Source organism: Camelus dromedarius, chromosome 9 (genome assembly GCF_036321535.1).
Source record: "Camelus dromedarius isolate mCamDro1 chromosome 9, mCamDro1.pat, whole genome shotgun sequence".
In the NCBI taxonomy this organism is placed as follows: domain Eukaryota; kingdom Metazoa; phylum Chordata; class Mammalia; order Artiodactyla; family Camelidae; genus Camelus; species Camelus dromedarius.
Window position 1 is genome coordinate 31,083,901 of NC_087444.1, and position 26,842 is coordinate 31,110,742.

Genomic DNA, 26,842 nt, shown 5'->3' on the forward strand with positions numbered 1-26,842 from the left:
TATTATTTCAATAGTAAGTGCACATGAAAAAAGGCTCCAAGATTGGTTTAGTACTCTGTGAAATCATAAATCTTTTTCTGCTCTGTCACATTCAGCAAATTGGATTGTCCGATTTGAGTAGCTTACCCCACGGTCACAAGATGACTGCTGCAGTTCCAAGCGTTGCAGACAGGTGTACAATGTCTGTCACGAGACTACTCATCCATTCTGTCTCTTTCTAATTTTCTTTTTTTTTTTTAAGGGAAACTAAACTAACATTTATTGAGCACCTACTGTGTATGTCTGGCCTTGTGCAAGGAGTTTTCATCAACAATATTCTATTTCATCCTCACACCAACACTGTGAGGTAGGTATCGTCCTCATTTTTGTCAGATGAGGAATACAAGGCTCAGAAAAGTTAGGTTAGGTAGTTTATCCAATCATACAATGAATCACGGAGAGAGCTAGGACTGAGTACTGAGTGATTCTCAGACTGCGAAATCTCTGCTCTCTCTCTCCAGCACCGCCTCTAGGGAGGAAGGAGGGAGCAAAATCTAATTTTCTTTTCAATTGAAGTGTAACATTCAGTAAAGTGCACAAATCTTAAATGTATGGCTTGATGAATTTTTACATATTTATACACTCGTTCATAGTGGTAGTGCTTTGATCAAGATACAGAATATTTCTGGCACCCCAGAGGGATACACGATACATGAAGAGTTCAGCCAGAAGCCCCCGAGATTGTAACCAGGACCCAACAGAGGAGGAACTTTCCATTGCCAAAAAGGTGATAACCAAAGTGGATGAGGGACTAAAGATGCTGAGTTGGGCAGGAAGGACTCCATAAATTATTGCCAAGATAATACAGTAATAGTGAATGAGGAATCTTGCAGGGGGTTGGGATTTGTATTGTGGCCAACCGCAGAGATTCATCTAAAGCCATTGCTCAGTTCCAGCCTATTTCTGCTTTGTGGGATTATGCACCCAGTGTTGCCAGGTCCTCCAGTTTTTCAAAGGAAGTTGAAAATCTAAATTTTAAATCTCTCAATTTTTAAGTGCTGGTATATTGGTTGTTCTCCACACCAACAAATGATTCTCAGACACCAGAAGGGTGACCAACAATTCAACTCAATTCTGACGCTACCCAGAGATAGCATCAGATTGTATAGGTTAAGGACTCAGTCCTACAGGATGGAACCTCCATCCTACCCCTCACTCTGTGCCATTTGCAAGCTCAGGTTCTCACCTGTGCTTATGACTGACTGGCTATAAATTAGTTTCAATTAATTTGCTAGAGTGGCTCACAGAACTCAGACACATTTTACTTACTAGGCCACTGGTTTATTACAAGGATATAACTCAGGAACAGCCAGATAGGAGAGATGCACAGGGTAAGATATGGAGAAGGGGTGTGGACCATCCATACCTCCTCCAGGAGCACCATTCTCCCCACATCTCCATATGTTCACCAACTGGGAAGCTCTCCAAACCCTGTCCTTTTGGGATTTTATGGTGGCTTATTATGTACATATGATTCATTAAATCACTGGCCATTGGGGACTGATTCATTGCAGCCCCCCACCTCTCCCCAGAGGCAGGGGCAGGGGAGGGGTGTTTGGGCTGTGGAGGGTTATGGGGACTGAAAGTTCCAATCCTCTAATCACATGGTTGGTTGTCCTGGCAACCAGCCCCCATCCTTAGGTACTTCTAAAAATCACCTCATTCATATAACACAAGACACTTTTATAACTCCCAACACTTAGGAAATTCCAAGGGTTTGGGAGCTGTGAGCCAGAAACCGTGGATGAAGACCAAATATATATGAGAAATATATTTTGGTCATCTAATGATCAAATATGTATCTCTTCAAAATCATAATATCACAACTGGCAACTAATTTAAAGCCATGTAAAATGCTTTTCAGGTCAAACAATGCATGTCTTTGAGCTGGATTTGCCCTGCTAACCAATTTTTGACCTCTTTACTAAACTACTTGGCACAGTACAAAATAGTTCCCTGGTTACCCTTAAAGTGGTCAGAACTATGTTTGTGAATTTGAACAAATGTATACAGTGCTAGTGAGCTTAAAGAGGAGACGGGAAAGTGGGGTGATGCTGGAGGAGAGTCTGCTGAACTCCAGTGTATCCTTCCCTCAGACCCCAGGGATGGGGCAAAAGGCCACATCCCAGTTTGTCACTGCTGGGTTCATTTACACTGTCCAAGGAAAATGAGGCTGAGAATGGTGAACTTCCAGATATTGGGTCCTAATTTCACATCTATTTGCCTATTATTCTCATATAAGAAAGATTTACTGAAATGAGTCATTGACCTAAATGTAAGAACTAAAACTATAAAACTCTTAGAAGAAAACAGGAGTAAGTTTTGTGGTCTTGGGGTAGGCAAAACCTTCTTAGTTACAACCCCCAAAACACAAGGGACATGAAACAAAAAACAGATAAATTGAACTTCATCCCAATTAAACATTTTTATGCTTCAAAGGATGCCATCAACTCACACAGGCACCTCTCGTCTGTGTGGCCCACTGTTGTCTTTGGCAGTGTAACCTAATTAATTCCTTTACTAGTCTCAAAAGAAAAAAAGATGTCATCAAGAAAGTGAAAAGACATCCAGAGAATAGGAGGAAATATTTTCAAGTCATATATTTTATAAGAGGGTAGTGTTTAGAATATATAAAGAACTCTTAACAACTCAACAATAGAAAGACACCCAATTTTAAAATGGGTAAAGGATTTGAGTAGACATTTTTCCAAAGAACATATACCATGATGGACAAAGACACGAAAAGATGCTTAACATCATCAGTCATCAAGGAAGTGCAAATCAAAACTACAATGAAATGCCATTTCACTCCCACTAGCATGACATTAATCAAAAAGATAAGAGTGTTGGCAAAGGTGTGGAGAAATCACTGCTGGTGAGGGTAAAAAATGGTGCAGCTGCATTGGGAAACAGTTTGGCAATTCCTCAAAAGGTAAAGCACAGAGTTCTGACATGATCCAGCAATTCCAGAGGTATATAACTAAGAGAAATGAACTTTGAAAACGTGCTAAGTGAAAGAAGACAGTCACAAAAGGCCATATCTTGTATAATTCCATTTATATGAAATGTCCAGAACAGAAAAATACAGACAGAAAAATTAACCTGAGGCTGGGGATTGGGGAGGAATGGAGAATGACGGCTAATGGGTCAGGGATTCTTTTCTGGGGTGATGAAAATGTTCCAAAATTTATTGTGGTGATGGCTGCACAAGCCTGTGAATATACTAAAACAACTGAATTATGTACTTTAAATGGGTAAATTTTGTGGTGTGTGAACTATGTCTCAATCAGGCTGTTCTAAAAAGTTTGCTGGCATAACGTCACTGTAATATCCTTTTAATTAAAGACATATTTCATCTATTCCTTGACTTAGATGACATCAGGATTGGGTGACACAGACCCAGTCTAGTCCAGAATATCAACAAGGTGCAATTTCCAGCTGAAACAACTGCTGAAAAGTTTCAGCTGAAAACCTGAACAAATAGGATGTTAGTCATTGACATCTCATCTGCATTTGCTTCTGATTACTACCTCCCATAGTTGGATTAAATTTTTTAATCTGACAAAATGACAAGGATATATATGGTTGTACTTCCACATGCATTAACTTGAAGGGAGGCTGGTGTGGATGATGTCTGAATTCTAGAGTAGAGTTGATCCTTGTTCACAGTAGTTACGTCTATAAGGTCACCATGCACACGCAATTAGCAGAAATGCAAGGTTTGGTTCCTGTGAGTCTCTGCTCATACCATGTTTATCAACTAATCAGTACATAACCTTGTTCTATGTGTGTTTCTGTTCAAAGATACCTTATTTAATATCTCCTTCTTACAAAGAATGATATGCAGTATTTATAATGAAATACTTCAATGAGGCTTTTTCTGTAACGTACTCCAGGATACTGAGATTGTACTACTTGAACTCGTTGCCTCAGTCTCTCACACACACACACACACAAACACGCACAATACATGTAGTACCCAAGTACAGTAAATGCATAGAGTACTATAAACACATACTATATACTGTACAGTAATGCAAATAAAGTCCTGAAAAAATGAAAGAGGAAGTGTTTACAGTTTTATAAAAACATTAACTAAAATCTTACTGTTGATGAAGCTGTGGGCTCTGTGATGGCAGAGTGCACAGTGTGGTTAAATCTCTCGACCTTGGCTTGCCCCACAAAAACCAAGGGAGAGCTTGGTGGAACTCATTCTGCAGAAGAGGAAGAGGGTGGCAGGTTGACATCTGTCAGTTCAACCTCAGAGGTTTGGCTCTCACCACTTGCTGATGGAGTTGGCAATTTCCCCTTCCAAACTGGCTCCAAAATTTGGGTCAGCCCTGTCTGCTTGGCTTTTTGCCTGGAATCTTTAAGCATCTCGGCATAGGGGGCAAAAGCACTGGAGGTTAAGCGCTTAAATTTGAGGCTGCGATCAAGCATAGGGTCACACTCTTCCATGTCATTGAAAATTTTTTCCAAGGCAGAGTTCCATTCTGGTATTTTGGCCGCTGTCAGAGGGACAATTCCTGGACTCTTAGGCTGACTTTCATTGTCTTCATCATCGCTGACTCCAACGCCTTGTTTTGCCATCTCGTCCAGGTCTTCATTGGTGGGTTCTATTGCCTTCTCTGCCAAAATTTCCTCCACATCTTCTTCCCTCATGTCATCAAAGCCTTCTCCACTTATCTGCCATGTGATATGCATTATGTTTTTGACACTGTTCTTTATACTTTCTGTAACGCCTTCAAAGCCTTCGAAATTTTCCACGCAGTCTGGCCAAATATTTTTCCAACAGTTATTGATAGTAGCCTGCTTGATGTTGTCCCAGGCTGTGCCAACATAATCAATAACGTTGCGTATAGTGACTGACTTCCAATAGACCATCATGGTAGTTTCCTTGCTGGTTTTGAGAGCCTCAAAAGCCTTGCTATACAGCTCCCTAGTATAGTGCGCCTTGAAGGCTTTTATTATGCCCTGATCCAGGGGTTGAATGAGAGACGTAGTAGTTGGGGGCATGAAAAGAACTTCTACGTTGGGGTGGGCATTTTTTAGTTCTTCACAGCAATGGACTGGGGCATTATCCAAAATTAATAAAATCTTGAAGGCCAGGTTTCTGCCCTGGAGATAGTATTCAACCTCCGGTATGAAGCAGCTGTGGAACCAATCAGACGTCATCCGCGCTTTTTTGTTCCACCTCCAATGGACTGGAATATGATTCACGCTTTTCCCTTTAAGCGCTTGTGAACCTGGAGCTCTGTACATCATTAGGGGTTTGCACTTAAAGTCGCCCTTGGCATTGGTGCACAAAAGCAGGGTTACATAGTCTTGGAATGATTTAAAGCCAGGGGCTTTGGAGGCCATTTGCGTAACATACGTTCGTTTGCCCATGTCCTTGTAAAACAGGCCAGTCTCATCAGCGTTGAAGACCTGCTCTTCCACATATCCCTTTTCCTGTATAACACTTAGCAAGTATTTTTTAAATTCTTACGCAGCCTCCTGATCTGCAGAACTTGCCTCACCGGCAAGTTTAACGTTATTCACACCATATCTCCTTTTGAAACGTGCAAGCCAGCCAGCACTAGCCGAGAAGGGTTTCACGTTTTTCTGACCCTGGGTAACATGACTGTAAATTTCTTTGGCTTTCAGCCTCACAACAATGCTGTCCACCACACCTTTTATATCGGTTGTCATCTCATGAATCCACAAATTGAGCCACTTTTCCATCTTTTCCATAGCTTCCTCACGCACTATGGATGTCACTTAAGCGCTTTCCGGAGCAGCCTCACGTACAGATCGGCGAATTTCCTTTTCCTTTTTCTTGATGTACCGGATTGTTGACTCATTAACATTGAACTCTCGGCCAACAGCACTACAGCTCATGCCTGAACGAAGTTTATCTAACACACGTATTTTCTCCATAAGGCACATCACAGCCTTCTTGCGCTTAGGAACATTAGGCAGCACTTCAGCACTATGCTCGGGGGTCATTCTAAACAACGAAATCACCAACAAAAAAGGACAAAAATGCAAAAACCGCGACACTAAATAGACTGCGAAAAGGACACTTATTTACAGCACGTGCGCTGAAGCAAGATAGCGGATCGTCTGCCTTGTACAACCTCGGTATATAACACATCACTGGTTGACTCAAAATTTTCATTCTCTGTGCATGTCCGCGAATAACCCCAGAAAGCACCGCGAATATTGACTTGGGGGCTCATGATAAATTTTAACAAGTAAGCGAATCAGAAAATACCAACTTGTGAATAATGAAGGTCAACTGTATACCCACGGACAAAATATATTTCTTCTAAGCATATTTATTAAACCAAAGCTGCTGGTAGCTCTGAAGACTACCAGTTCCAGCATGCACCGCTTCAGCACGGAGCCTGTGTTCCGCCAACTGCCACAGTAGCGTCAAGCCCGAGGCACTAGCCCGGAAGTGCTATCACGTAGCACTCTGCGCATGTGTAGAAGCTGCGAAGGGCCGCCCCAGCCGCCGCCGCCGCCGCCGCCCGCCCCCGCCGCAGTCCTATGGTCTTTCCCTAGAGCTTCGCTGTTGGGGGCAGCTGTTGCGGCCCTGTGGCTTGGTCTGCCCAGGACGGCAGCGACATGGAGGAATTCGACTCTGAAGACTTCTCCACTTCGGAAGAGGACGAAGACTACGTGCCGTCTGGTGAGCGATTCTGCCTGAGGCGAGAGGCGGCTCGCCCCGCCCCGTGCCTCACGTGAGGCGCGCTTGGCCCGGCGTGCGTGGGCCCGGTGGCCCGGTGGCGCGGGCCTCGAGCGGCCCCGCCCTGCAACCTCGCCCGCGTACCTGCACCGCCAGGGCCCCGCTGGCCCAAGACAAGTCCCCGGGGACGTCTCGCGCAGCCGCTCTTGGTGGCCTGGCTTCGGCTGCCGCCCCTTCTCGGAGCGCGGGAATCGGCATGTGAACCTGACCGTGCCTCTGGGGACACTAGCGGTGGTCGGTGTTCGCCGATCCTCAACCGTCGCTGAAATCTTGAGAGGCAGTCTTATCTCCAGACCTTCTGTCTCGAGGGGATTGCTAGCTAGCGTCACGTCCAAGATAGATCTCTTCACTTTCTACCCTCAAAAGCGATCGAATTGTTAGAAAGTTTACTTAATGATGCCCTTCACCTTTTTGCAGCGTATTTACCCATTGCTCTTTTCTCAGACATTTGTGGGGGGTTTTGTTTTGTTTTGTTTTTGAGTAGGCTTTTAGAATCGAACCCGGCCCTTCCGCCATCCTGCACCTTCCCCTGGCTTCCCCATCTCTTACGTATCTTCTATAATAAGTATCGGCCCATACAATCGCTCAGGTGAAAAACAAAAACCTAAAAAATTAGTTGTGCTTATTCTCTTTTGGTCCAGCCAGCCATTAATTTCTTTTTGTGTCTACGTGGAAAGTTAGTTTCTGATCTCTCCCGTATCAGTCTCACTACTGCAGAACTACTGTTAATCTTCCCTAGGACTCACCATAGCTTCCCAAAGCGTTTCTCAGATTCCATTCTTTTCCACCAGTATTGGTCTTTAGGTATGGGCTAGAGTGATCATTCGAAAGCTAGTTTTCATTTTAATCAAAGTTCTACATGCACTTATTTAAAATAATAAAATATTTTCTAAAAGGCTTGTTTTGAAACTGAGTGGCTCCCATCACCCCTCATCCTTGTCAGTCCTCCCCAGAAGCAACTGCTTTCCTTTAAAAAATTTGGTATTTCTGTTGTCTGTGGACTTCACTCATCCATGTTAGGTCTCATTTTAATACCCTCTTAAGTCTTTCCCTTCACTGTCAACATACACAGCCTTTCACCTTAAGACCCTCTCCAACTCCCCAGCTTGCTAGTGTTTCAATATCAAATTTGAGTTAGATTAGTATTAAGTGTTTACTTTTCTGTAATGAAATTGTGGACACCACAGTCATGGCTGACCCATGCGGTATATACTGTTACTGCTTTGCCTGCACTAGTTTTTTCTGGAGTTAATAATTGCCATTTTTTTGTTGTGGCTTAGTCGTCTATGTACTTACTACTGATTTGACTCTATAAACTCTCAGAATTGTCTAAATCATCTCCCAAGATATTTAGATTCATTAGAGAATTTTCACTTTTTTGAAATGCCTTCTGACCTGGTCCAGTTTTACTTGGTATTACCATTTTTAAACCTAAGATCTTCCATCATCATCACCACTCTGGATTATCCATTTGTCTTCCTTCTTTCTTGGGTTCCCTGTTTTTTGGGTCCCCTGATGTCTTTGTTCTTAGTGTGTCACACCAAAATGAGAAAAAATTCAAGTAACTTCTTGAGAAAAGATGCAGAGTAGAAAGTCTTTTTTTGAGAACTTGACTATCTAAAAATAACCAAGTGACCCTCAGGCACGATAATTTGGTATAGAATTCTGTGTTCTACAATAATTCTCGATCTAAATTTTATTTTATTTTTCAAGTTGTTTATTTATTAAAAATGTTTGTTTTTCTTTTTTGCATGGGGAGGTAATCCGTCTCAATTTTAAAGATATTCTTCCATTACTTTCTAAGTTTCCAATATTTCTGCTGTCTCTTTTGTTGCTAGTTTCTACTCAGTTATGTAAAAAATATGTTTATCTTTGGAAGCTGTTGTGGTCTTCTCTTTGTTCCTGATATTTTCTGATATTTCACAGTGATACAGCTTGGAATGAGTCTCTTTTTATCCACTGTGCTTGGCCCTCTTGGAACTTTTAAATTTGGGGAGACAATTTTCTCCATTTTATTTTTTTGAATCATTATTCAATGTTGAATCTTATATTAGATCTTCTGGACTGGTTCTCTAATTTTTATTCTCTGTTTTCTAACCCTTTGACTTCTTTTTTCTCCTTCTTATTTTTTACCCTGAGTTTTATGGTTTTATTAACACAAATACGACGTGCACATAAGCTGCCCATTCATTTTCTTTCCTGTGCAGCCTGATTAGGATTGGTGACTGATGGTCAGCTGGGCTGCTGTTTCCACAATGACTTCGGGGGTCTTGGAGGAGACGCTGGGAGCAGTCTCAGCACAGTAAGATTTGTTGCACTTCAGCAGCACTTGAAGCTCCTCGACACTGTGGACCGGGAACTTCCCAAAGCCACTAGACAGCAGCATGTGCTTTGTTTTCTTGTAGCTCCCATGACCAATGTCAGGCATCAAAATCTGGCCCTTGAATATTTTTAATTTTGAATAACTTTTGTGACTTTGTTAAAATAGTATTATGAGTGCAGGTCTTACTGCTCTGTGGATATAAATAATACTTTGTTTTTCTGTTTTCAACTTACATATGGTAAAATTCACTCTTCATTGTACTGTGCTATGAATTTTTGACAAATGCTTAGAGTTTTGTAACCAAAACTAACAGTTCCAAGGCCACCTCTCCCTTCCCTCTCCCCCAACAAAATGGGTCATTTTGTCTGTATACAGAAACAGTTTTATTTCTTATTTTCCAATAAGCATATCTTTTATTTCTTTTGCTTGCCTTATTGTACTTGATACAGACTTCCAATAAAATATTGAATAGAAGTGATGAGAGTGGACATCCTTGCCTTGTTCCCACTTTTAAGGAGAAAGCGTCAGTGTTTCACCATTTAGTATAATATTAGCTATAGGTTTTTCAGAGATCCCTTTTGTGTGTGTTGTAAACATTTTACATTGTCCAGCTTATTACTAACTCAATCACATGACATTACCAAGTATGTGCTATTAGGCTCTCCACTTTACAGGCGAAGAAACTGAGGCACCCGAAGTCACCCAGCTAGATAGTAGCTGAGCTGGGATTTGGGTACCGGCAGTCTGCATATACTGCCCCTCATGCCTTTTATCAGGTTAAAGAAATTCCCTTTATTCCTAATTTGCTGAGAGGTAAATTTGGTCAAATGCTTTCTCTCCATCTGTTGATTGTGTGGTTTTTCTCCTTTTGTCTGCTAGTGTGATGAATTACAGTGACAAATTCGAAAGTTTTGAACAGCCCTATTCTTTTTTTTTTAACATTTTTTAAGAGTTATAGTCATTTTACAATGTTGTCTCAAACTCCAGTGTAGAGCACAATTTTTCAGTTATACATGAACATATATACATTCATTGTCACATTCTTTTTCACTGTGAGCCACCACAAGATCCTGTATATATTTCCCTGTGCTACATAGTACAATCTTGTTTACCTGTTCTACATTTTGAAATCCCAGTCTGTCCCTTCCCACCCCCACCAGCCCTATTCTTTTTATTAGAGGTACTGGGGATTGAACCCAGTACCTCATGCATGCTAAGCATGTGCTCTTCCACTGAGCTGTACCCACCCCCCCAAGAACAGCCTTTTATTTCTGAGATAAAACTCACTTGGTTGTGTTGTATTATCCTTCTACAGTGCTGAATTTGGTTTGCCAAAACTTTGTTGAGGATTTTTGCATCTGTTTTTGAGGAATGTTGGTCTATATTTTTCTTGTAATTTCCTTGTCTGATTTTGGTATCAAACAATGCTAGCCTGATAAAATGAGGAAACAACGTCTGTTTCCTCCAGGGTGATTTTTATTCACCTTGTAAGTTTGTTTTGGCCTTTATTATGTTAGACACTTTCTCAGATTTTTGGTGATTCTTAGTTGTTTGCTTCTTATTTAAGCATAGAGAACTGAAATGGTGATGGAAGCTCTGTCTTTGAACAAGATTTGTTCATTTTCTGTGAAAATACTGAATCACTATGCTGTACATCTGAAACTAGTGTAATATTGTAAATCAACTATAGTTCAATGAAAAAAGATTTGTTCATTTTGTGCTTTGTTATCTATAGGGATGTTATTCTGCTTCTTACTCTCTTGTAGTAACTGCATGGAATTTAATCATTTTTGTTGTTTGTGTAGTTTAAAATTTGCTTTTTTCTTATCAGTGGAATTGAGCATCTTTCTCATGTTTAAGATCCAGAGCTATGTGTGTCTCCTTGTCTGAACTGTCTGCAACATTCACCCATTTTTATGATGAAAAATAGCTTTATATTGTTACAAAAGCAGTGCATGAACTTTGTAGAAAATTAGAAAATACAGATAAGAGACATAGAATTTAGAATCATTATATTCTCATCACCCAGAGAGAATCAGCATTTAATCCCTTAGTGAAACCCACTCTGATCTTTTTTCTACACCCAGGTGTGGCTATTTGTATTTTTCCCCAACCTGAAATCACACCTTTTTCATGTTACTTTATAACCTGCTCTTTTCAGGGAGATATAACAATCTCTCCTTATCCATTTCAGTAAAACGTTAAACTTATCTAATATACAAACCACATTCACATTTTCCCTGCCCACCAGAAATGGCTATAGCTTATTTGTCTAAGTCACAGTTGAGTTCGGGACTTCATGCATCACCTGTCTGTTCCCTCCCTTAAATCTGTTTTAATCTGGCACACTCCCTTTCTGTGACATAGATTGGTTTAAGAGATCAGGCCATATGTCTCGCAGAATGTCTCACCTTCTGGTTTTGTCTGGTTGCTCCCTCACAGTATAGTTTTAGGCTGTTCTTTTGTCCCTTGAATTTTCTGTAAATTGGAAGTTAGAGCTTGATGGGTTCAAATGAAATAATTTTGGCTAGAATAAATTATAGATGACTTGTGTGTTTCATAATGCATAACATTAGGAAACACAATACCTGGTTGACTCCCGTACTTGTGACTGCTGGATCAGGATGATAAGTTTGATCCCTCTATTGTGTAATTATTTTTTCCTTTGAAACTGGTAAGTATTCTATGTGGTAATATATTTAATGATGGAAACTAAACTTTTTTTAAACATTATTTGATATTCCTTGCCTAAATTGCTACTATCAATAGAGTGTGAGAGTGATGTTTTTCTAATTTTGTGGTTCTTCTACATTTATTGATGTTTTTCTCTAAAGTGTAGCTTTCCCTCATCATTTGGGGCAGGATAAATGTTTATATCATTTCCCTTAATTACCAATTTTCAAAACAGGAAGTGATCTTAATAGTAGCTTAAAATAGTACAAGTTATTTTTTCTGCCTTTTTTTAGTGTCATAAGGGCTCACAGATTTTTGTAGATTCTTCAGTGTGTTTTATTCTAACAGTTATTCCTTTTAATGGTCTGGTCACTAAGGGTTCTTTCAAGCTGGATCTTACATCCTTTTAACAGGACCCGTTATTCTTAAATAACTTCTTGCTTTCTGGAACAGTAAAATGTCCCTGTTCCACCTATGCTTTCCTTTCCTCAGACCTGAATTTAGCTGGGATTTTCAGGGAGCCCATTTTGTGATGAATCATATTAAAGAATATAATCCAAACGTTAAAGAAATGCTCATTGCTACTAAAGTGACAGAGCTTCTGTGCCATTTCATTGAACAGAGTTAGAAAATATTTATCTTAAAAAGAGAGTGTATATTCATACTTTAAATTCACTTCTAACATTTGTCTTCACTTAATTTCTTTGATTTTATAATTGTGTGTCATTTCTCTTACCTGAGGATCTGGGTTCCTAACATGATTAGCAGAACTACTTACTGGCTTCTTACCTGTAATACGAAGGAAATCAGTTCAGAATACCGAACAGTTGTCAATACTAGGAATAGAACTTTTTTGTCTTTAGAATGCGTCTTGCTAAGGATGTACAGTCAGAATACCATTTCTAAACTCCTTAGAGTAAATCCTTTCTTTGTGGGTTGTGTTATTTTGGTTATGTTTATTTGTTTATTTAAGCCATTCTTAAGGGATTTTCAGAATTCTGCAGATAAACAGAGAGCTTTTGCTTTTATCCCTTCTACCCCATCCTGTTCTACCTTGACCCTTTTAGATAGCAATTTTCATTAGTTTTTTGTTATTCCTTCTAGTTCTACAAAAACAAATATAGTGCAGCTGGGTTTGTCTTTTGCTGTAGTGGTTTTACTGGCGTTTCAGGAGGAAGCAAAATTACGTATGTTTAGACTCTTCATTAAACACTTTCATTTATCACTTAGATACCGTATTTGTTTCCATTTTAGAACTCTTATATTTACTGTTCCTCTGGCCTCAAATGCTTATTCTTCAGATTTTCTTATGGCTGGCTCATTATCATCTTTGTTCTTTTTTCATGTCTCTACTATATCTGTAATTTTTAAGAGTTTTCTAGTTACTTATTTTTTTAATTTTCTGAAATTTTTTTTTGTCATCTTATCCTTATCTTGTGGATGCCTCTTTGAGAATATTATGAAGTTTTTTTTTTTAAGTTTTTGAGGTTTTTTTCCTCTAATTTTGTTTCCTCTGAATTCCTTTTTGTTTGTTTTCAGTCTTGCCTTTCATATTGAAGACTTTCTTAAGTGTTTGGTGGTCCTCAGTTCATTTGAGTGAAATATTTAAAACCTAATTGGATGGGCAGGAATATTCAAAACAGCACTATTTACAATGGCCCCAAACTAAATGTCCATCAACAGAATAATGGATAAATAAATGGTGGTCTAGTCATACAATGAAATATTAATTTAAGGACGAGAATGAATAAACTGCAGTTATATGCAGCAAATTGGGCGACTCTTACAAATAGAATGTGGAGTGAAAGAAGCCAAACACAAGAGTATATACTCTAAGGCTTCTGTTTAAGGCTCAGAAACAGATAAAACTAATTTATGACTTTAGAATTCAGGATAGTGGTTACCTTTGGGATGTGGGCGGTGGCTTGTGACTGGAAAGGGGAACAGGGGGCCTTCTGTGATGCTGGTCATGTTCTGCTGCTTCAGTTGGGTCCTAGTTATACAAGTGTGTTCTCTTTGCATAATTTCATTAACCTGTATATTAGATTTGTGTGCTTTTTGGTATGTTATACTTCAAACAAAAGCTTATAGGAAGTAAAAAAGAAAAAAGCTGGTTGAATCTTCATGTGTAGAAGGTTTATTGACTGGTACGCACAGGATGTGGCCAGACTGGGCATCCGGGCTACACATTTATTGGGGACCCCTGACTGTCTGAAGGTGGGAAGTAGACGCGTTTGTTTTTCTGCTGTGTCTAACTGGAAGTCTTTACGCCTCATTCTAAACCTCTCTTACTGATGAGACAAGGTATCTGTTGCTTACTTTTCAGTGATATCCAAGGTGAGGTGGGAACATCAGTTTTTTCTTTGAAAAGTGCAGTAGTAGATTTGGAATTTCTCTTTATTCATTTATTCATTCGTTCAGCAAATACTTCTAAAGACGTAGGGATCCATGTCTTCATGGTATATAGAGCATAGCAGAAATTGTAAACATTAAGTATAAATGGATTTGAGTTGTGGAGGGAAATATGGACTGCCATTGAGGCCTAGAATAGGAGAACTTAGCCCAGTCTTCAGGAACAGGGAAAACTTCCCTAGGGAAATGATATTTTAGTTAGCTGAAGAACAGTGGAAAGTACTAGACCTTTTTCTTAATGAAAATGTCTCATCTTGATGTGAAAACCTTTATTTCTGTCTGTCTGACCACCCTGTTATGTGATTTCAGGTGGAGAGTATAGTGAAGATGATGTAAATGAATTAGTGAAGGAAGATGAAGTGGATGGTGAAGAGCAGACACAGAAAACCAAAGGGAAAAAAAGAAAGGCTCAGAGCATTCCGGCCAGGTGATGCTGCCCTCAAGGCCCTTAGAAGTCAGGGGCTGTTCTCATCCAGTTTGCTGGGATTGATCTCATGATAGATTTCTTACTGCCAGGGTTTCTAACCTTTTTCTCAGTGAGGGAAATATTTGATGACATTTTACATTAAATTCTTACTGTCTGGCAAGCTTTAAAATTTTTTGAGCTTTAATTAAAACAAATTAATAGATATCATGTGCACATGGTTTAAAAGGAAAAACTCAGTTACTGCAAAAAATATGTACCCTGTCCCTAGCCCTTCCTGCTTTATCTCAGAAGAACTATGTTACCAGAGATAATTCTGTATGTGTATGTATTTCTTACTTTCTTAAAAAAAATAGTAGCAAACTCTGCATTTCGGTTCTCACTTTCCTTATTTCACATCTTGGAGATGATACCATGGCAGTATATTTAACTATACCTTTTTCTTTTCACTGACTGCATAGTGTTAAATTATATGGCTAGATCTTACTTTAAGCATTCTGTTATTGAAAGACATATAGATTGTCCCATAAGACTGCAGTGTATGGGTCTTTGTACACATGTATATTTGTAAATCAAATCTGTAGAATTGTTTGACCCAGAGTTACATGCAGTAAAAAAAATTTATAGATATTGGCAAATTACTTTCCGTAAGCCTGTTACTAAATTGCACTCCCATCAAAAATTAGGAAAATTCTGACAAGTTATTTAAACAGATAAAGGAATCTTTCATAGAAGTCTTTTATCCTCTTTGACTGATGTTTCTGTCTTCCTGGGCATTGAAGCAAAAAGCAGATTGTTGAAAAAGAATTGTAGGTATTAGATGATTCACGTGTAGTCAGAGTAGTCTTAATAAACAATTTACTCTTAAAAGTTTTAGACCCAGTTGTTTTGTCTTTGAGTTTTCCTGTATTTCAGCTTTCATATCTTCAGAACATGGAAAGAAACATGGATTCCCCCCCTGCCTTCCTGCCCTGAGAACTCTAGGAAGAAACTGTGAATAAATTTGAGGCTTACCTCAATCTCTGTTCTCCAAATGGAGTAACTTTTAAAAAGTCAAAAATATCTGGCATCTATATGTTCTTAGAACACTTTTTGAACAGATTGATTCTGTGAGGTGATTTGGGGTGTTTTCTCAGTGAAAATAGCTGATCCTAACTTAGAAGTAGAACACTGTATTTTGAGTCTATGTGTTTTGGGAAAATACTAACTGTAAGAGACCAGTTCTTTTTTTCTTCTGCAAAATCTCAGCTTCCCCAATCCCCTCATTGTGCATGTTAATCAGTAGTCCTCAGATTTAAAAGCTTTCTCAGGTTTGCAGCATTATGTTTGGAATATAGGAAGGGATAACTGAATCATTTTGCATTGTCTGTCCTGTCTTTCCTTTTCCTGGGACTGTTGGTGATTAGGAAGAGAAAACAAGGCCTCTCATTAGAGGAAGAAGAGGAGGATGCCAATGAGGAATCTGGAGGAAGTAGCAGTGAGGAGGAAGATGCAGCTGCAGAACAGGAAAAAGGCATTGGGGCAGAAGATGCAAGGAAAAAAAAGGAGGATGAACTGTGGGCCAGTTTCCTCAATGATGTGGGACCAAAATCAAAAGTGCCTCCGAGTACACAAGTTAAAGTAAGTTGATAGATGAATGGGACGAATGCGTCCTCAGAAATACCCAAAGTTCCCCAGATAAATTTGTTTTTTAATTTACAAACTGAGATTTGAAGCTTATAAGCAGAAATCAGGCTAAATGCCTTTTGACAGTAACTCTGTTAAGTGTAAAGTAAAACATTCTGTATGGTAGAAAAAATAGGCCATTCTAATCAAATAAATTTCCAATAAGTCTAACTGTTTAGAGAGTTGAAACGTTTAAGAATAGTTGTAAACAGCATGTTTGGATGGTTCTTTTAGGTTTCATCCCTATATAAAACTGATTACACTTCTCTTTTCATAGAGAGAAGAGGAGACTGAAGAAACAGGTTCAAGTAAATTGTTGGTCAAAGCAGAAGAGCTAGAAAAACCTAAAGAAACAGAAAAAGTTAAAATCACCAAGGTGTTTGATTTTGCTGGTGAAGAAGTCAGGTAAGATAACATTCACAAACTTTGAAACTATTTCTCTTAAAAAGGAGCCTCTTTCTAAATGTCCTCATTCCAACCCATCTTAATATTTTGGAAGAGTTATATTTTCAAATATAAGGAAAACAGTGGCTCCGGAATTCTCAGGGAATGTGAGAACGGTCCTTTCACATATGGTAATGTAGTTTGCGGGATGGAGTGGTTGGCTGAACAGAAACAGGAAAATATAAGAGTTAAGTGTTTGGTTCCACTCACTCGTTGCCATGTTTTGTGACTTTGGGTAAGTCATTTCTCCCTTTATTACTTTCCCTAACTTTAAAGTATGAGCCCCAGTGAACCTTTGAAATCAGGTGAGAATTGAAAGTATTAGGAGAGAAATTTGATTCTGAAATTATTTCCTAATCTTCATATTATTTTTTAATTGATCGTGTTACAAGGTTTGTTACTGGTTTAGAAAAAGAGTAAGGGCTTAATCTCTTGGCTGTTGTAGATAAGAGCTACATGCCTACAATTTCCTCTTCCCCATTTATTTAGTATTTTTTTAATGTGAAAACAGCAGATCTGTAATTTAGAGGTAGATGAAAATAGATGAAAATACCTGCCAACCAGTAATTTTATGGGTGGACTCATTTATTTTCCTTGATAGTAATTAATTAGACCTATATGCTCTCTGTAAATATAATTTCCCCTAAAATTGATTTTTTAAAAATTATACTTAGTTTCCAACAGTTGTTTCATTTAATGAAAACACATCTTGGAAAAAAGAATTTGGCATTGTTAATTTTATAAATGATGTGGATCAAAACTTTTTATTAATTAAAAAAATTTCCCCCCAACTTTTTCTTCTGAAAAATTTTACACTTAAATGTTGCAAGAGTAATATTATAATGAACACCCATATACTTGTCATACAGATTCACCACTTGTAATTGTTTTACCTCTCCACCATCTGTATCTGTATATTTTTGTTTTGGCTGAACCATTAGACATCATGACACTTCACTGTTAAATACTTCATCACTGTTTCCTAAAAACAGGGATATTCTCCTTCCTGGCACAATATAACTCTCACATCCAGTAAATTTCACATTTATGCAGATTATTATCTAAACTGTCTATACTGAAGAACCCTGATTTAAAATTTTCAACCTGTTACAGACTAACACTTTTGTAAAACATGCTAAAAAGGAATTATTGGAAAAGTAAATTAAAAAGAGGTACAAAATACAACCTCAAACTTTTAACAATAATATTCAATAGACAAACATAAAATTACATTTCAGTAAATATAGCTGAAATGAACATAAAATAGAAAAAGGAAAGAAATTCTGTAATTCTGCATGTTGATCATTGGAAGTGTGAGTATAAGTGACTGATAGTTATTCCTTTTTATTGTATAATTGAAGCAAAAAACTAAAATATCAGTTCTCGGTACTTAACATCTAGACACACACTTTGAACAGACACCGTTTGTATTAATTTTTAAAGTTTTTAATGCATCAAGTGTCTTATTTCTTTCTTGTTAATTTATCTAAGTTGAATTGGTGACGGCACTACTCCTAGAGCATAGCGTGTATATAAATTATTTCTATGTCTCTTCTTTTTCTTTTTTTTTTTTTTAATAACACATCATAGAAACCTATCTCACAGGGCTGTATTTTGTACCTCTCTTTAATTAATTTTTCTAATAATCCCCCCCCCCCAGATTTTTGTTATTTGAAGGGGGGGGTTAAATAGGTTTATTTATTTTTATATATTAGTTTTTCAGTGGAGATTCTGGCGATTGAACCCAAGACCTTGTACATGCTAAGCCGGCACTCTGCCACTGAGCCATAGCCTCCCCCTAATAATTCCTTTTTATTGTGTTTTATAAAAGTTTTGGTCTGCAACAGGTTGAAAGTTTTAAATCAAGGTCCTTTACCACAGATAGTTTAGATAATTATCTGCATAATGTGAAATTAATGAGGGTGGAAGTATAGATTTTAAAGCAATTTCATTAAGTTCAGGATTTTCATTTTTACTTTTATCCAAACAAAGCCAGTAATAACTTACTTGTTTTCTTTTTTTCTCCCAGTTTTATTGAGGAATAATAGACATACAGCACTGTATAAGTTTAAGGTGTACAGCATAATGATTTGACTGATATACATTGTGAAATTATTAGTGATAACTGTATTTTCTTCTATTTCGTCTTCAGTGCTTCATCAGTAGCAGTTCCAATAATTGATCCTGTCAAGTTATAATTAAATTCAAGCTATATTTCAGTGGAGAAAAGGAATTCTGGATGCATAAATTTCCTATGTATGGGTATTTTTTCATAGAAAATATAACTCATAACATTCTTTGAAACATGTTAACCTGTAGGGACTCTTCTTCAGGCTTCTGACTTTCATTTTTATTCCCATTTATTTGCTTCTGAAAAATATGTTGAATTACTTCCTCAAATGGAAGTACTAAGATTATTAAAAATGTCAAAAGTATCAGACAAATAAGCCTGTTCTACTGTCTAATTGAGAGCTTTAAAGTTTATTCTAGTTCATCATTCCCAAGGCACTTTTCTTTTTCAAAATCATTGTACCTCAGTGTGCATTATAATATATGCACATTTATGATCAACTTTATCACTTATAAAGAGAGTCATTTAAAATTTTAATGCATTAGCTTTACATAATTCACAATTTTTACTACTGTACTAAGAACAGCGATTTTTTTTTTTTTGGTACTAAGATTTTTCTCAAGAAAGAAAGCTGTATGTTAATTTATGTTCTAGCAGAAACTCCTTAATCTATAGTGTTTCTCTGTCCTACATCTGTGCCATTGGAACATACTCTTCCGAACAGTTAACCTCCAAATCTCATTTGTTGACAATGTGATCCTACTTTTATTATACAGATCAGTGTCAGTTATGCTTGTCTGCAAGAAACTGATAAAAAGAATTTATGTCACCCTCATGTTTAAATCACATATACTAAAGTAATTTTCATGCTAGCGATAAGCTGTCATTCTTCAAATTGCACTGAACGAACATTTTCCTAACTTAGTTATAGTTACAGTTTCTCTGTTAAATCCAGATCCTGAGTGCTTCAAGCGTGGTGTCATTGGAAGGTTGTACTTGAGCCATCTTCTTTATCACAGATTCATCAATATTTTCAAACAAACATGTTTGATACAGTCTTTTACTAATACCTTGGGAATGGTATTTTTTTTTAGTTAGCAACGAAAAGTGCTCTTTTGTCAGAAGGCCGCAATGCTAATGTATGGAATTTTGCATCTGTTTCTATTCACTTTTTAGTTCAGTACACTTTCTTTCAAGTAATTCTTTTGATTTTGAACTTCTTCATGTTTTATATGTAAATGCTGCAGAAGTTTTGATGGATTTGTTGCCTTATTAACCAAAACATATCTGCAAAGAACTCACTGTGGTTTTAGTGCTGTGTGATCAAAAACCAAGCTCATAGAGTCTGACCCTGATTTTGACCTTGATTGTCCTTCATTTCTTTAAATCATTTCCATTATCATCATGTGGTTTACCATTACTGCTGCATTCAGAGATGTATTTTCTTACAGGAGCATCCAGTATGGCTTGTTTTGCCATCAGTAAATTAGGATTTAAAAAAAATAAGAATTTTACTTTGTTAATTTAGTTGTTAATTTAAATTATCACTTTTAAAAGTCATGCTTGGTTAACAATTAAAATAATTGTAAAAATAACAATTTATAAAAAGAAATGCTTATATTTCATCACACTTTTGGATTTTATTTGATAAACGCTGTAATGTGGTCTTGCTGCACATGACTAATACACTAATATCACATGTGACTACCTTCCAAGTTTAACAGTACCTGAATTGGTCTGTATTCTGTTTAATGCAGTGAGTCTGTTGATCCTGTCTTGAATATTGTGACATTCTCCAGTTGCTAAGCAAGTTTCTGAGTACTTACTCAAAGTTTTTGTACCTATCTTAGACCAGTAACAGGTGGTTTTGCAGCCCACATTTTTGGTAGATATATGCACAATTCTACTCAAATTTTTCCCTAGTTATTCCAATAATGTTCTTAATAACTGTATTTCTTGTTCGGTCCAACGTCTACTCTAAGATTACATTCTGCCTTTAGTCTTAAGAGTCCATCTGTGTTGCAGAATGTCTCTCATTTTAGGTTGTTGTATTGTTTCCTCATGGTTAGCTTCACATTAATCACCCTAGACAAAAGTACATTGATGTTTGTCCTTCTCAGTGCATCACACCATTAACACCCAATCTTGGTGGTGATGAGTCAGATCACTTAGGCAAGATCTGTCAGAATTCTCCTTTGCAAAGACACCCTTTGCCCTTATAATCATTTTTGGGATCCATTAAATAAATCTTAATGATGTGAATTTGTGGATTAAGAATGTATTTTGCTGCCAGAAGTCACACTGGTAACTATAAGTTGTCCAATAGAAGGTAGAGCACTGATGGCAAACCTTTAATGGTTTAAAAGTCCTACAAAAATAATACAGAACGTGTTTAATATGCCTTTAGGAATATAGGTTTTAAATTTTTTGGAAATCTTTCTTGGCTTGCATTATTTCCCATGTGTCATATAGGATATCTAAGAAAGATTTATTGTAACTTTACCATTGACTTTATGTATATAGAGAGTAAGAAAAGCTGGTCAATATGGGAAAAGAAAAGCTGTTATGGGAAATCACTAAATTTCCTGGTCAAATTAAGTTTTGTGGACTTACTAATATTAATAAATATAGTTGAAAAAAATTTCTTTTTCATTTTTTAAAGCATTTCTGTTTCTTTTTTTCAAAGATGATAATTTAAAATACTGATGGGATAATGACTATAACTCAATAAAAAAGTGTTTAAAAATAAAGTACTGATGGGTATTCAGGGAGCCTACTATTTCTGTCTTTGTCAGAAGAGGGCAGCACCATATCTACCAAAAAAAAAAAGAAAGATGACAAAGGAAGCACCTTTTTTCATAAATATACACTCTCTTACATATTTTGCATTCAAAAGTAATATATACTTATTACTTTCAAAACGTATATTACAGAGATATGTAATGTGACAAGTAAAAGTTCTCTAACTCCTTCCTCCTAAAGAAAACAAAAACTGTTACTAGTTGGCATGTTGGCAGGATTTTTTTTTTAACTTCAGTTATTTATACTTAAATTCAGGTATTATAAGAAGCCCTCATGTAGCCCTAATTTTATTTGACAACCAGATGTAAAATTGGTGAATAGATTTGAATGTTTCTTTTAATCTCTTGATATCATTATTCTGCTTTTTCTTTTTGTCTTTGTATCAAGTTAAGAGCATTACTACATCTTTAAGAAATGTGAGAAAGAGCTAGTGATGACTGGGAAGAATTTGTAAGTATAAGCATAAGGTAGTGTTAGAACCAAGTTAGTCTTTTAGTTTTTTTCTAACTATTTTATAATTGTTAAATTTTGGAATTTTACCTTTTTGTTTCAATTCTTCCCCACCTGAAAAATGTGTAGCCTATTAACTTTGGGGAATGAGGAAAAATAGTATTTTTTATCCTTCCCTATCACATAACCAGCTGAGCCAGTTAGCTCAGACTTTCCTAAATGATTCACCTTTTGGAAGAGGCTAGTCATGGAAAGTTTCTGCCTAAATAAAGACTTTCAGGAAGTTCTGAGTAAGTGAAAATGAAGTTAAGATGGAATTTCTGCCGATAACACTTGAATTAACTACTGCTAATGATGTGCCTTTTCTTGTCAGGGTTCCCTCTTGTATGTTAGAAGTGGTTAGTAGTTTAACCATTCTCCTTGAAGATTTTTTGATAGTGGAATCTCTTCTTATTGCTCGTTAAAAGTGTGGTTATTCTAAAATGCTATCAGTATAGAGTAACCTGATAATACTACTCTCTGTCATTTACCAAAATCCCTGAGAGAAATATTCCAGTTTATAGAACTTGTTTCCCAGTGAACATGAATAAGATTTTGACACTAAGAACTTAACAGAGGCATTCCCACAGCTTATATTTTCCCCATGTGTCCTTTCTGGTACTTATTGTATATCCTGTATTGTCATGACTTGTTTTTACGGTTGGCTGTCCTGATGGACTGTGAGACCCATCAGGGCAGGACCATGTCATATCTTTTTATATGTCTGACACAGTGCCTGGATCTAGGTGCTTTGCAGAAAATGTTCTTAGGTTGCTGCTACAAAAGTTTTGTTAGTCCTTTGGTAAAACAAGTAAAAAACAAAACATGCTTTGTGTAAAGGCTTCTTTTACTTTCCCTATAATTTGGGCCACTTGATCTTTATCTTCTCTTATCACCAACATTCTGAAATTTCATAATGATGTGCCTTGGTGTGGATCTTTTAAAATTTGCTGGGTCACATATTCTGTGGAACATGTGTTTTGTAAAAACTCATCCTAGGAAATACCCTTTTTTATTGATAACTCCATATTTTCCCTTCTTTTGAAATTTCTGTTAGTCAAACTGATGCAGTAGTAATGCTCAACTAGGTTATCCTAGGATAACAGATAAACCCAGAAACTCAGTAGCATAACACATATTTATTTCTTATCCATGCAAAGTCCAGTACAGGCTGGGTAGCACTTCATCTCACAACTCAGCCATCTGGGACGCATGCTTCAAGATTGCTGTGGCAGGGGAAGAAGGAATAGATAATTTTTTATTTAATTTCCCTGTTTAGAGAATGAGACCCCATCCTTGCCTCTTGAGTCTGCAACTTCTGTGGTTTTCATTTCTCCAAAGAGTAGTGGGTTCTGCTGGGTTGGGTAGGGATCAGAAGCCTGTGGTGTGAGGTGGAGAAGGGGGTCTGGGACCTAGCTGCTCCTGATACAAACTTCAACTGGTTTCAGCCCTACGCCTCTCTTCCACCTTTAACCTTTCCTGGTGTGTCAATTTACTGAGCCTTTCTAGAATACTGCAATACATATTGGCTTGCTTATTGTTGGTCATTCCACATGGCTACCAGTTTGGGAGGTCAGAGGAAACAAAAACCTAATTCAGTTGTTACTTGTCTTTTTGCTTTCTACCTTCAAAGAATTTGATTGGCATCTCTCTCCTGTTAAACCTTTTCTTGTCACCCTTGTATAGTTCTGCCTTTGTAAATTTATTTACCACTATTTAGCAGAGCTTTCACAGGGTTTGGAGAAGAAAGCATGTGTTCAAAACAACATTTCCGAGTGGAAGTTTCTACTTGTCCTTCATGAACCATCTCAGATCTGGTTCAGATTCTACTCAGGATAAGGAAGTCTGAAACAACTTTCTAGTCTAGTACTCTGTGACTCTGCATTAAGCCTCTGGTTTGGATGTGGGTTTACTTGGTTGTCTATATAGCTGTATAAGGAATCACCCCCAAATTTAGTCCCTTAAGACAGTTGTGTTTTATTGTAATTTCTCATAGTACTGGGGTGGCTGGGCTCAGCCAGACAGTTCTTGGGCAGAGCCTCTCATGTAGTTGTAGTTAATGGGTTTAGGGTCATCTTGAAGGTGTCCTTACTCCAATGTCTGGTGCCTAAGCTAGGGAGACTCAAACCCCTGGGAGCTGGAACAAGCTCCTTAGGCATTTCTGTCTATATAGTCTTCCCATGTGTTCTCTCCAGCATGGTGGCTTCAGGGCGGCCAGGCTTCTTCTGTGGTGACTTGGGATTTCAGAGGTACATTCTCAAGAGAGAGAGCCTGCTGAAAGCTGTATTACCTTTTCCGAGTGAGCCTCAGAAGTCATGTGCCACTTCCACTTAACTGTGTGAGTTGTAGCAGCTGCAAAGGCCCACATAGTTTCAAGGCAGGTGACATACACTGTCTCTCTTACTGGGGTAGTGTCAGGTTCTGGAAGAGCTCGGGGGATGGAGAATTTGTGGCAACCATCTTTGGGAAATAGAGTTTACTGAAGAGTTCTCTCTAGCATTGCTACTTAATCTCTGGTTAGGAAAAAGTAACTTAACCCCTTAGATGTCAGTGTTCTCACGCATGAAGTGTAAATGTGTTAGCTGTTGCTGTAGAAATGCAACAGACCATCCCAAAACACAGAGCTATATACCATTAAGTGCTTATTTGTGAACATGTTTTTGGATATCTTGGGTTCAGCTAATCTAGGCTTGTCTCCAAGCTGCTTGTTGGGTTCAGATCTGCAGCATGTGTCTTTTAGCCATCTTGGAGCAGCAGCTCCTTGAGGCATATTCTTATGGCTAAAGGGAGGAACTCAGGGGCAAGTGAAACAGCACAAATACACTTGAAGCTTTTTTCCTGTCAAATCGGCTGAAGTCTCATTGACCACTGAAGTAAGTCCTGTATCCAGGCTCAGCACCAGTGGGTTGGGGGAGTATCTTTTTGGGCAACATGAAAGGAGTGACTGTTTGCCGAATGGTGGTTTTATCTTATCTAATCTGTCGTTTGTATTCTCCCTCTTGTTTTTGACTCTTGACTCTTATTACTGAGAGGTTTACTTAGGAGAGTAGAGGGGCACACAGATTAAGCCTATGGCATAGAACCAGATTTTGAGGGGCCTTGAATGTGAGGTTCAGCAGTTTGTATTTGATCCTCTGAGTAATACTGAGCTGTCACAAGATCTTGAGTAGGGGAGTAACAAGAGTTTTTGTTTGTTGTAAGTCGCCCTTCAATCTTGCCCACTGAAGATTCTTAATACAAAACTATCAAACTCTTATTTTGTGCCATTTGTGTGGGTGCCACAGTACTGATTGCAGGAGTGAGGTGGTTCTTTACAAGAAAATTTGGTTCTTGTCCCAAGAAACCTAGGAAGAAGGAGAGGAAAGATAGAGACTGATATTCCTGCACGAATGGGATTTATAGGATTGTCTGTCATTGTTGTGGGTGACCTAGTTGAACACTTGCAGTAACACAGAGACTATAATCTTGGACCCTCCTGCAGATAGATTGGAATTTAAACAAAATTCCTCAGATGTTCTTGTTGCATTAGCAAGCCCAGGCAAGCGTTAGGCATTTCCCTTCTTTATCTGAAATTTCAGGCACCCTTATTTGATCCTTTAGCACTCAGTTTTATTGAGGGCAGCTTTTCCAAATTTGAAATTGGACAGGATTCTTAATCGTGTAACTTTCTTTTACTTCTAAATTAGTGCCTGTTTAGCCACTTTTAAGGAATTTTGTTTTATCTTTGTGTTGTTTTAGGCATAGAATAGGAGCCTCTTCAGAGTCTTTCCAGTTGTTTATACCATTGCTTTTCTTCTTGAAATAATACCAGTGGTTTTCTCCCAAATACTCCATTTCTCCATTCCAACTTTTACTCGACCTTTAAGTGTGGGCGCTAGTCTGCCTGTGAGGTGCAGTGGGAGAGCCCTTTTCAGCCTTCACGTCAGTGACTCACGCGGGCTATGATTCAGTAGTGACTATCGGAGTCTGTTTCATGCTGACGGACGGAGGGGATTTGAGAGACATCACTTTTACATATATGCTGTTGTTAATTTCTTAAATTAATAAGGAAAAATGTCTGTCTAGAACTGTGGTAGTAAACTTTCATCATAAAGCTTAGCAGCCAGAATTTGAAATACCTTGTTGTGTATTCCCTTTTCTTAGATTTTGTTTCTCTCTTTTGATTCCTCTTGTAAATTTGGTGTCTCCCTCCTTGGCACAGGGTGACTAAGGAAGTGGATGCTACATCTAAAGAAGCCAAATCCTTCTTCAAGCAAAACGAGAAAGAAAAACCACAGACTAATGTCCCTGCAGCTCTGCCGTCGCTTCCTGCCGGGTCAGGGTGAGTGGTATTCTAGTCTCAGGCCCAGGTGCACCTGGCACATTGGAGAAGCTATTTTCAGTACAAGGATACATTTTGACTTTAGTTCTCCTGACTCCTTCCTAAGAGAAGGAATTATGCTGCTATTCTGCCTTTGCTGAAATATTTGCAAAATGGAAGATGCAAAGGGAAATTAGCCATAGGTTTCTTGTTTGATTCTGATAAAAGGCCTGATTTACAGTGTTGACCACAGAGCTGAACATGTAGTAGACTTTACATTTAAAAAATAATTTTTGAGTGAAAATATCAATAGTTCTTCAGAACTTGTAACACAGACTTGGACTGAGTACTCACTTTCACCCGCAAGGATCTCGTAGGAGTAGGAAAAGGTCAAAGCTGATTTACAAATAATTTTACTAACACATTGTCAAGAACTTAGTTTTTCTCCCTTCCTATTTTCCATATTA

General features: G+C 37.9%; 1 protein-coding gene across 2 annotated transcripts in view; it reads left to right on the plus strand.

Moving 5' to 3' along the window:
* The first annotated feature begins 6,528 nt into the window (after positions 1-6,528).
* Positions 6,529-26,842, plus strand: part of CFDP1 (craniofacial development protein 1) — a 101,888-nt gene continuing 81,574 nt past the window's right edge. Inside the window, exons 1-5 of one of the 2 annotated variants that reach the window (XM_031456797.2) lie at positions 6,529-6,715; positions 14,490-14,607; positions 16,011-16,224; positions 16,547-16,674; positions 26,277-26,396. In XM_031456797.2, the coding sequence (XP_031312657.1) occupies positions 6,652-6,715; positions 14,490-14,607; positions 16,011-16,224; positions 16,547-16,674; positions 26,277-26,396 (644 nt within the window). In that variant the 5' untranslated portion in view covers positions 6,529-6,651. The remainder of the gene's footprint in view (positions 6,716-14,489; positions 14,608-16,010; positions 16,225-16,546; positions 16,675-26,276; positions 26,397-26,842) is intronic. The other variant, NM_001319876.1, reaches the window with a different exon arrangement.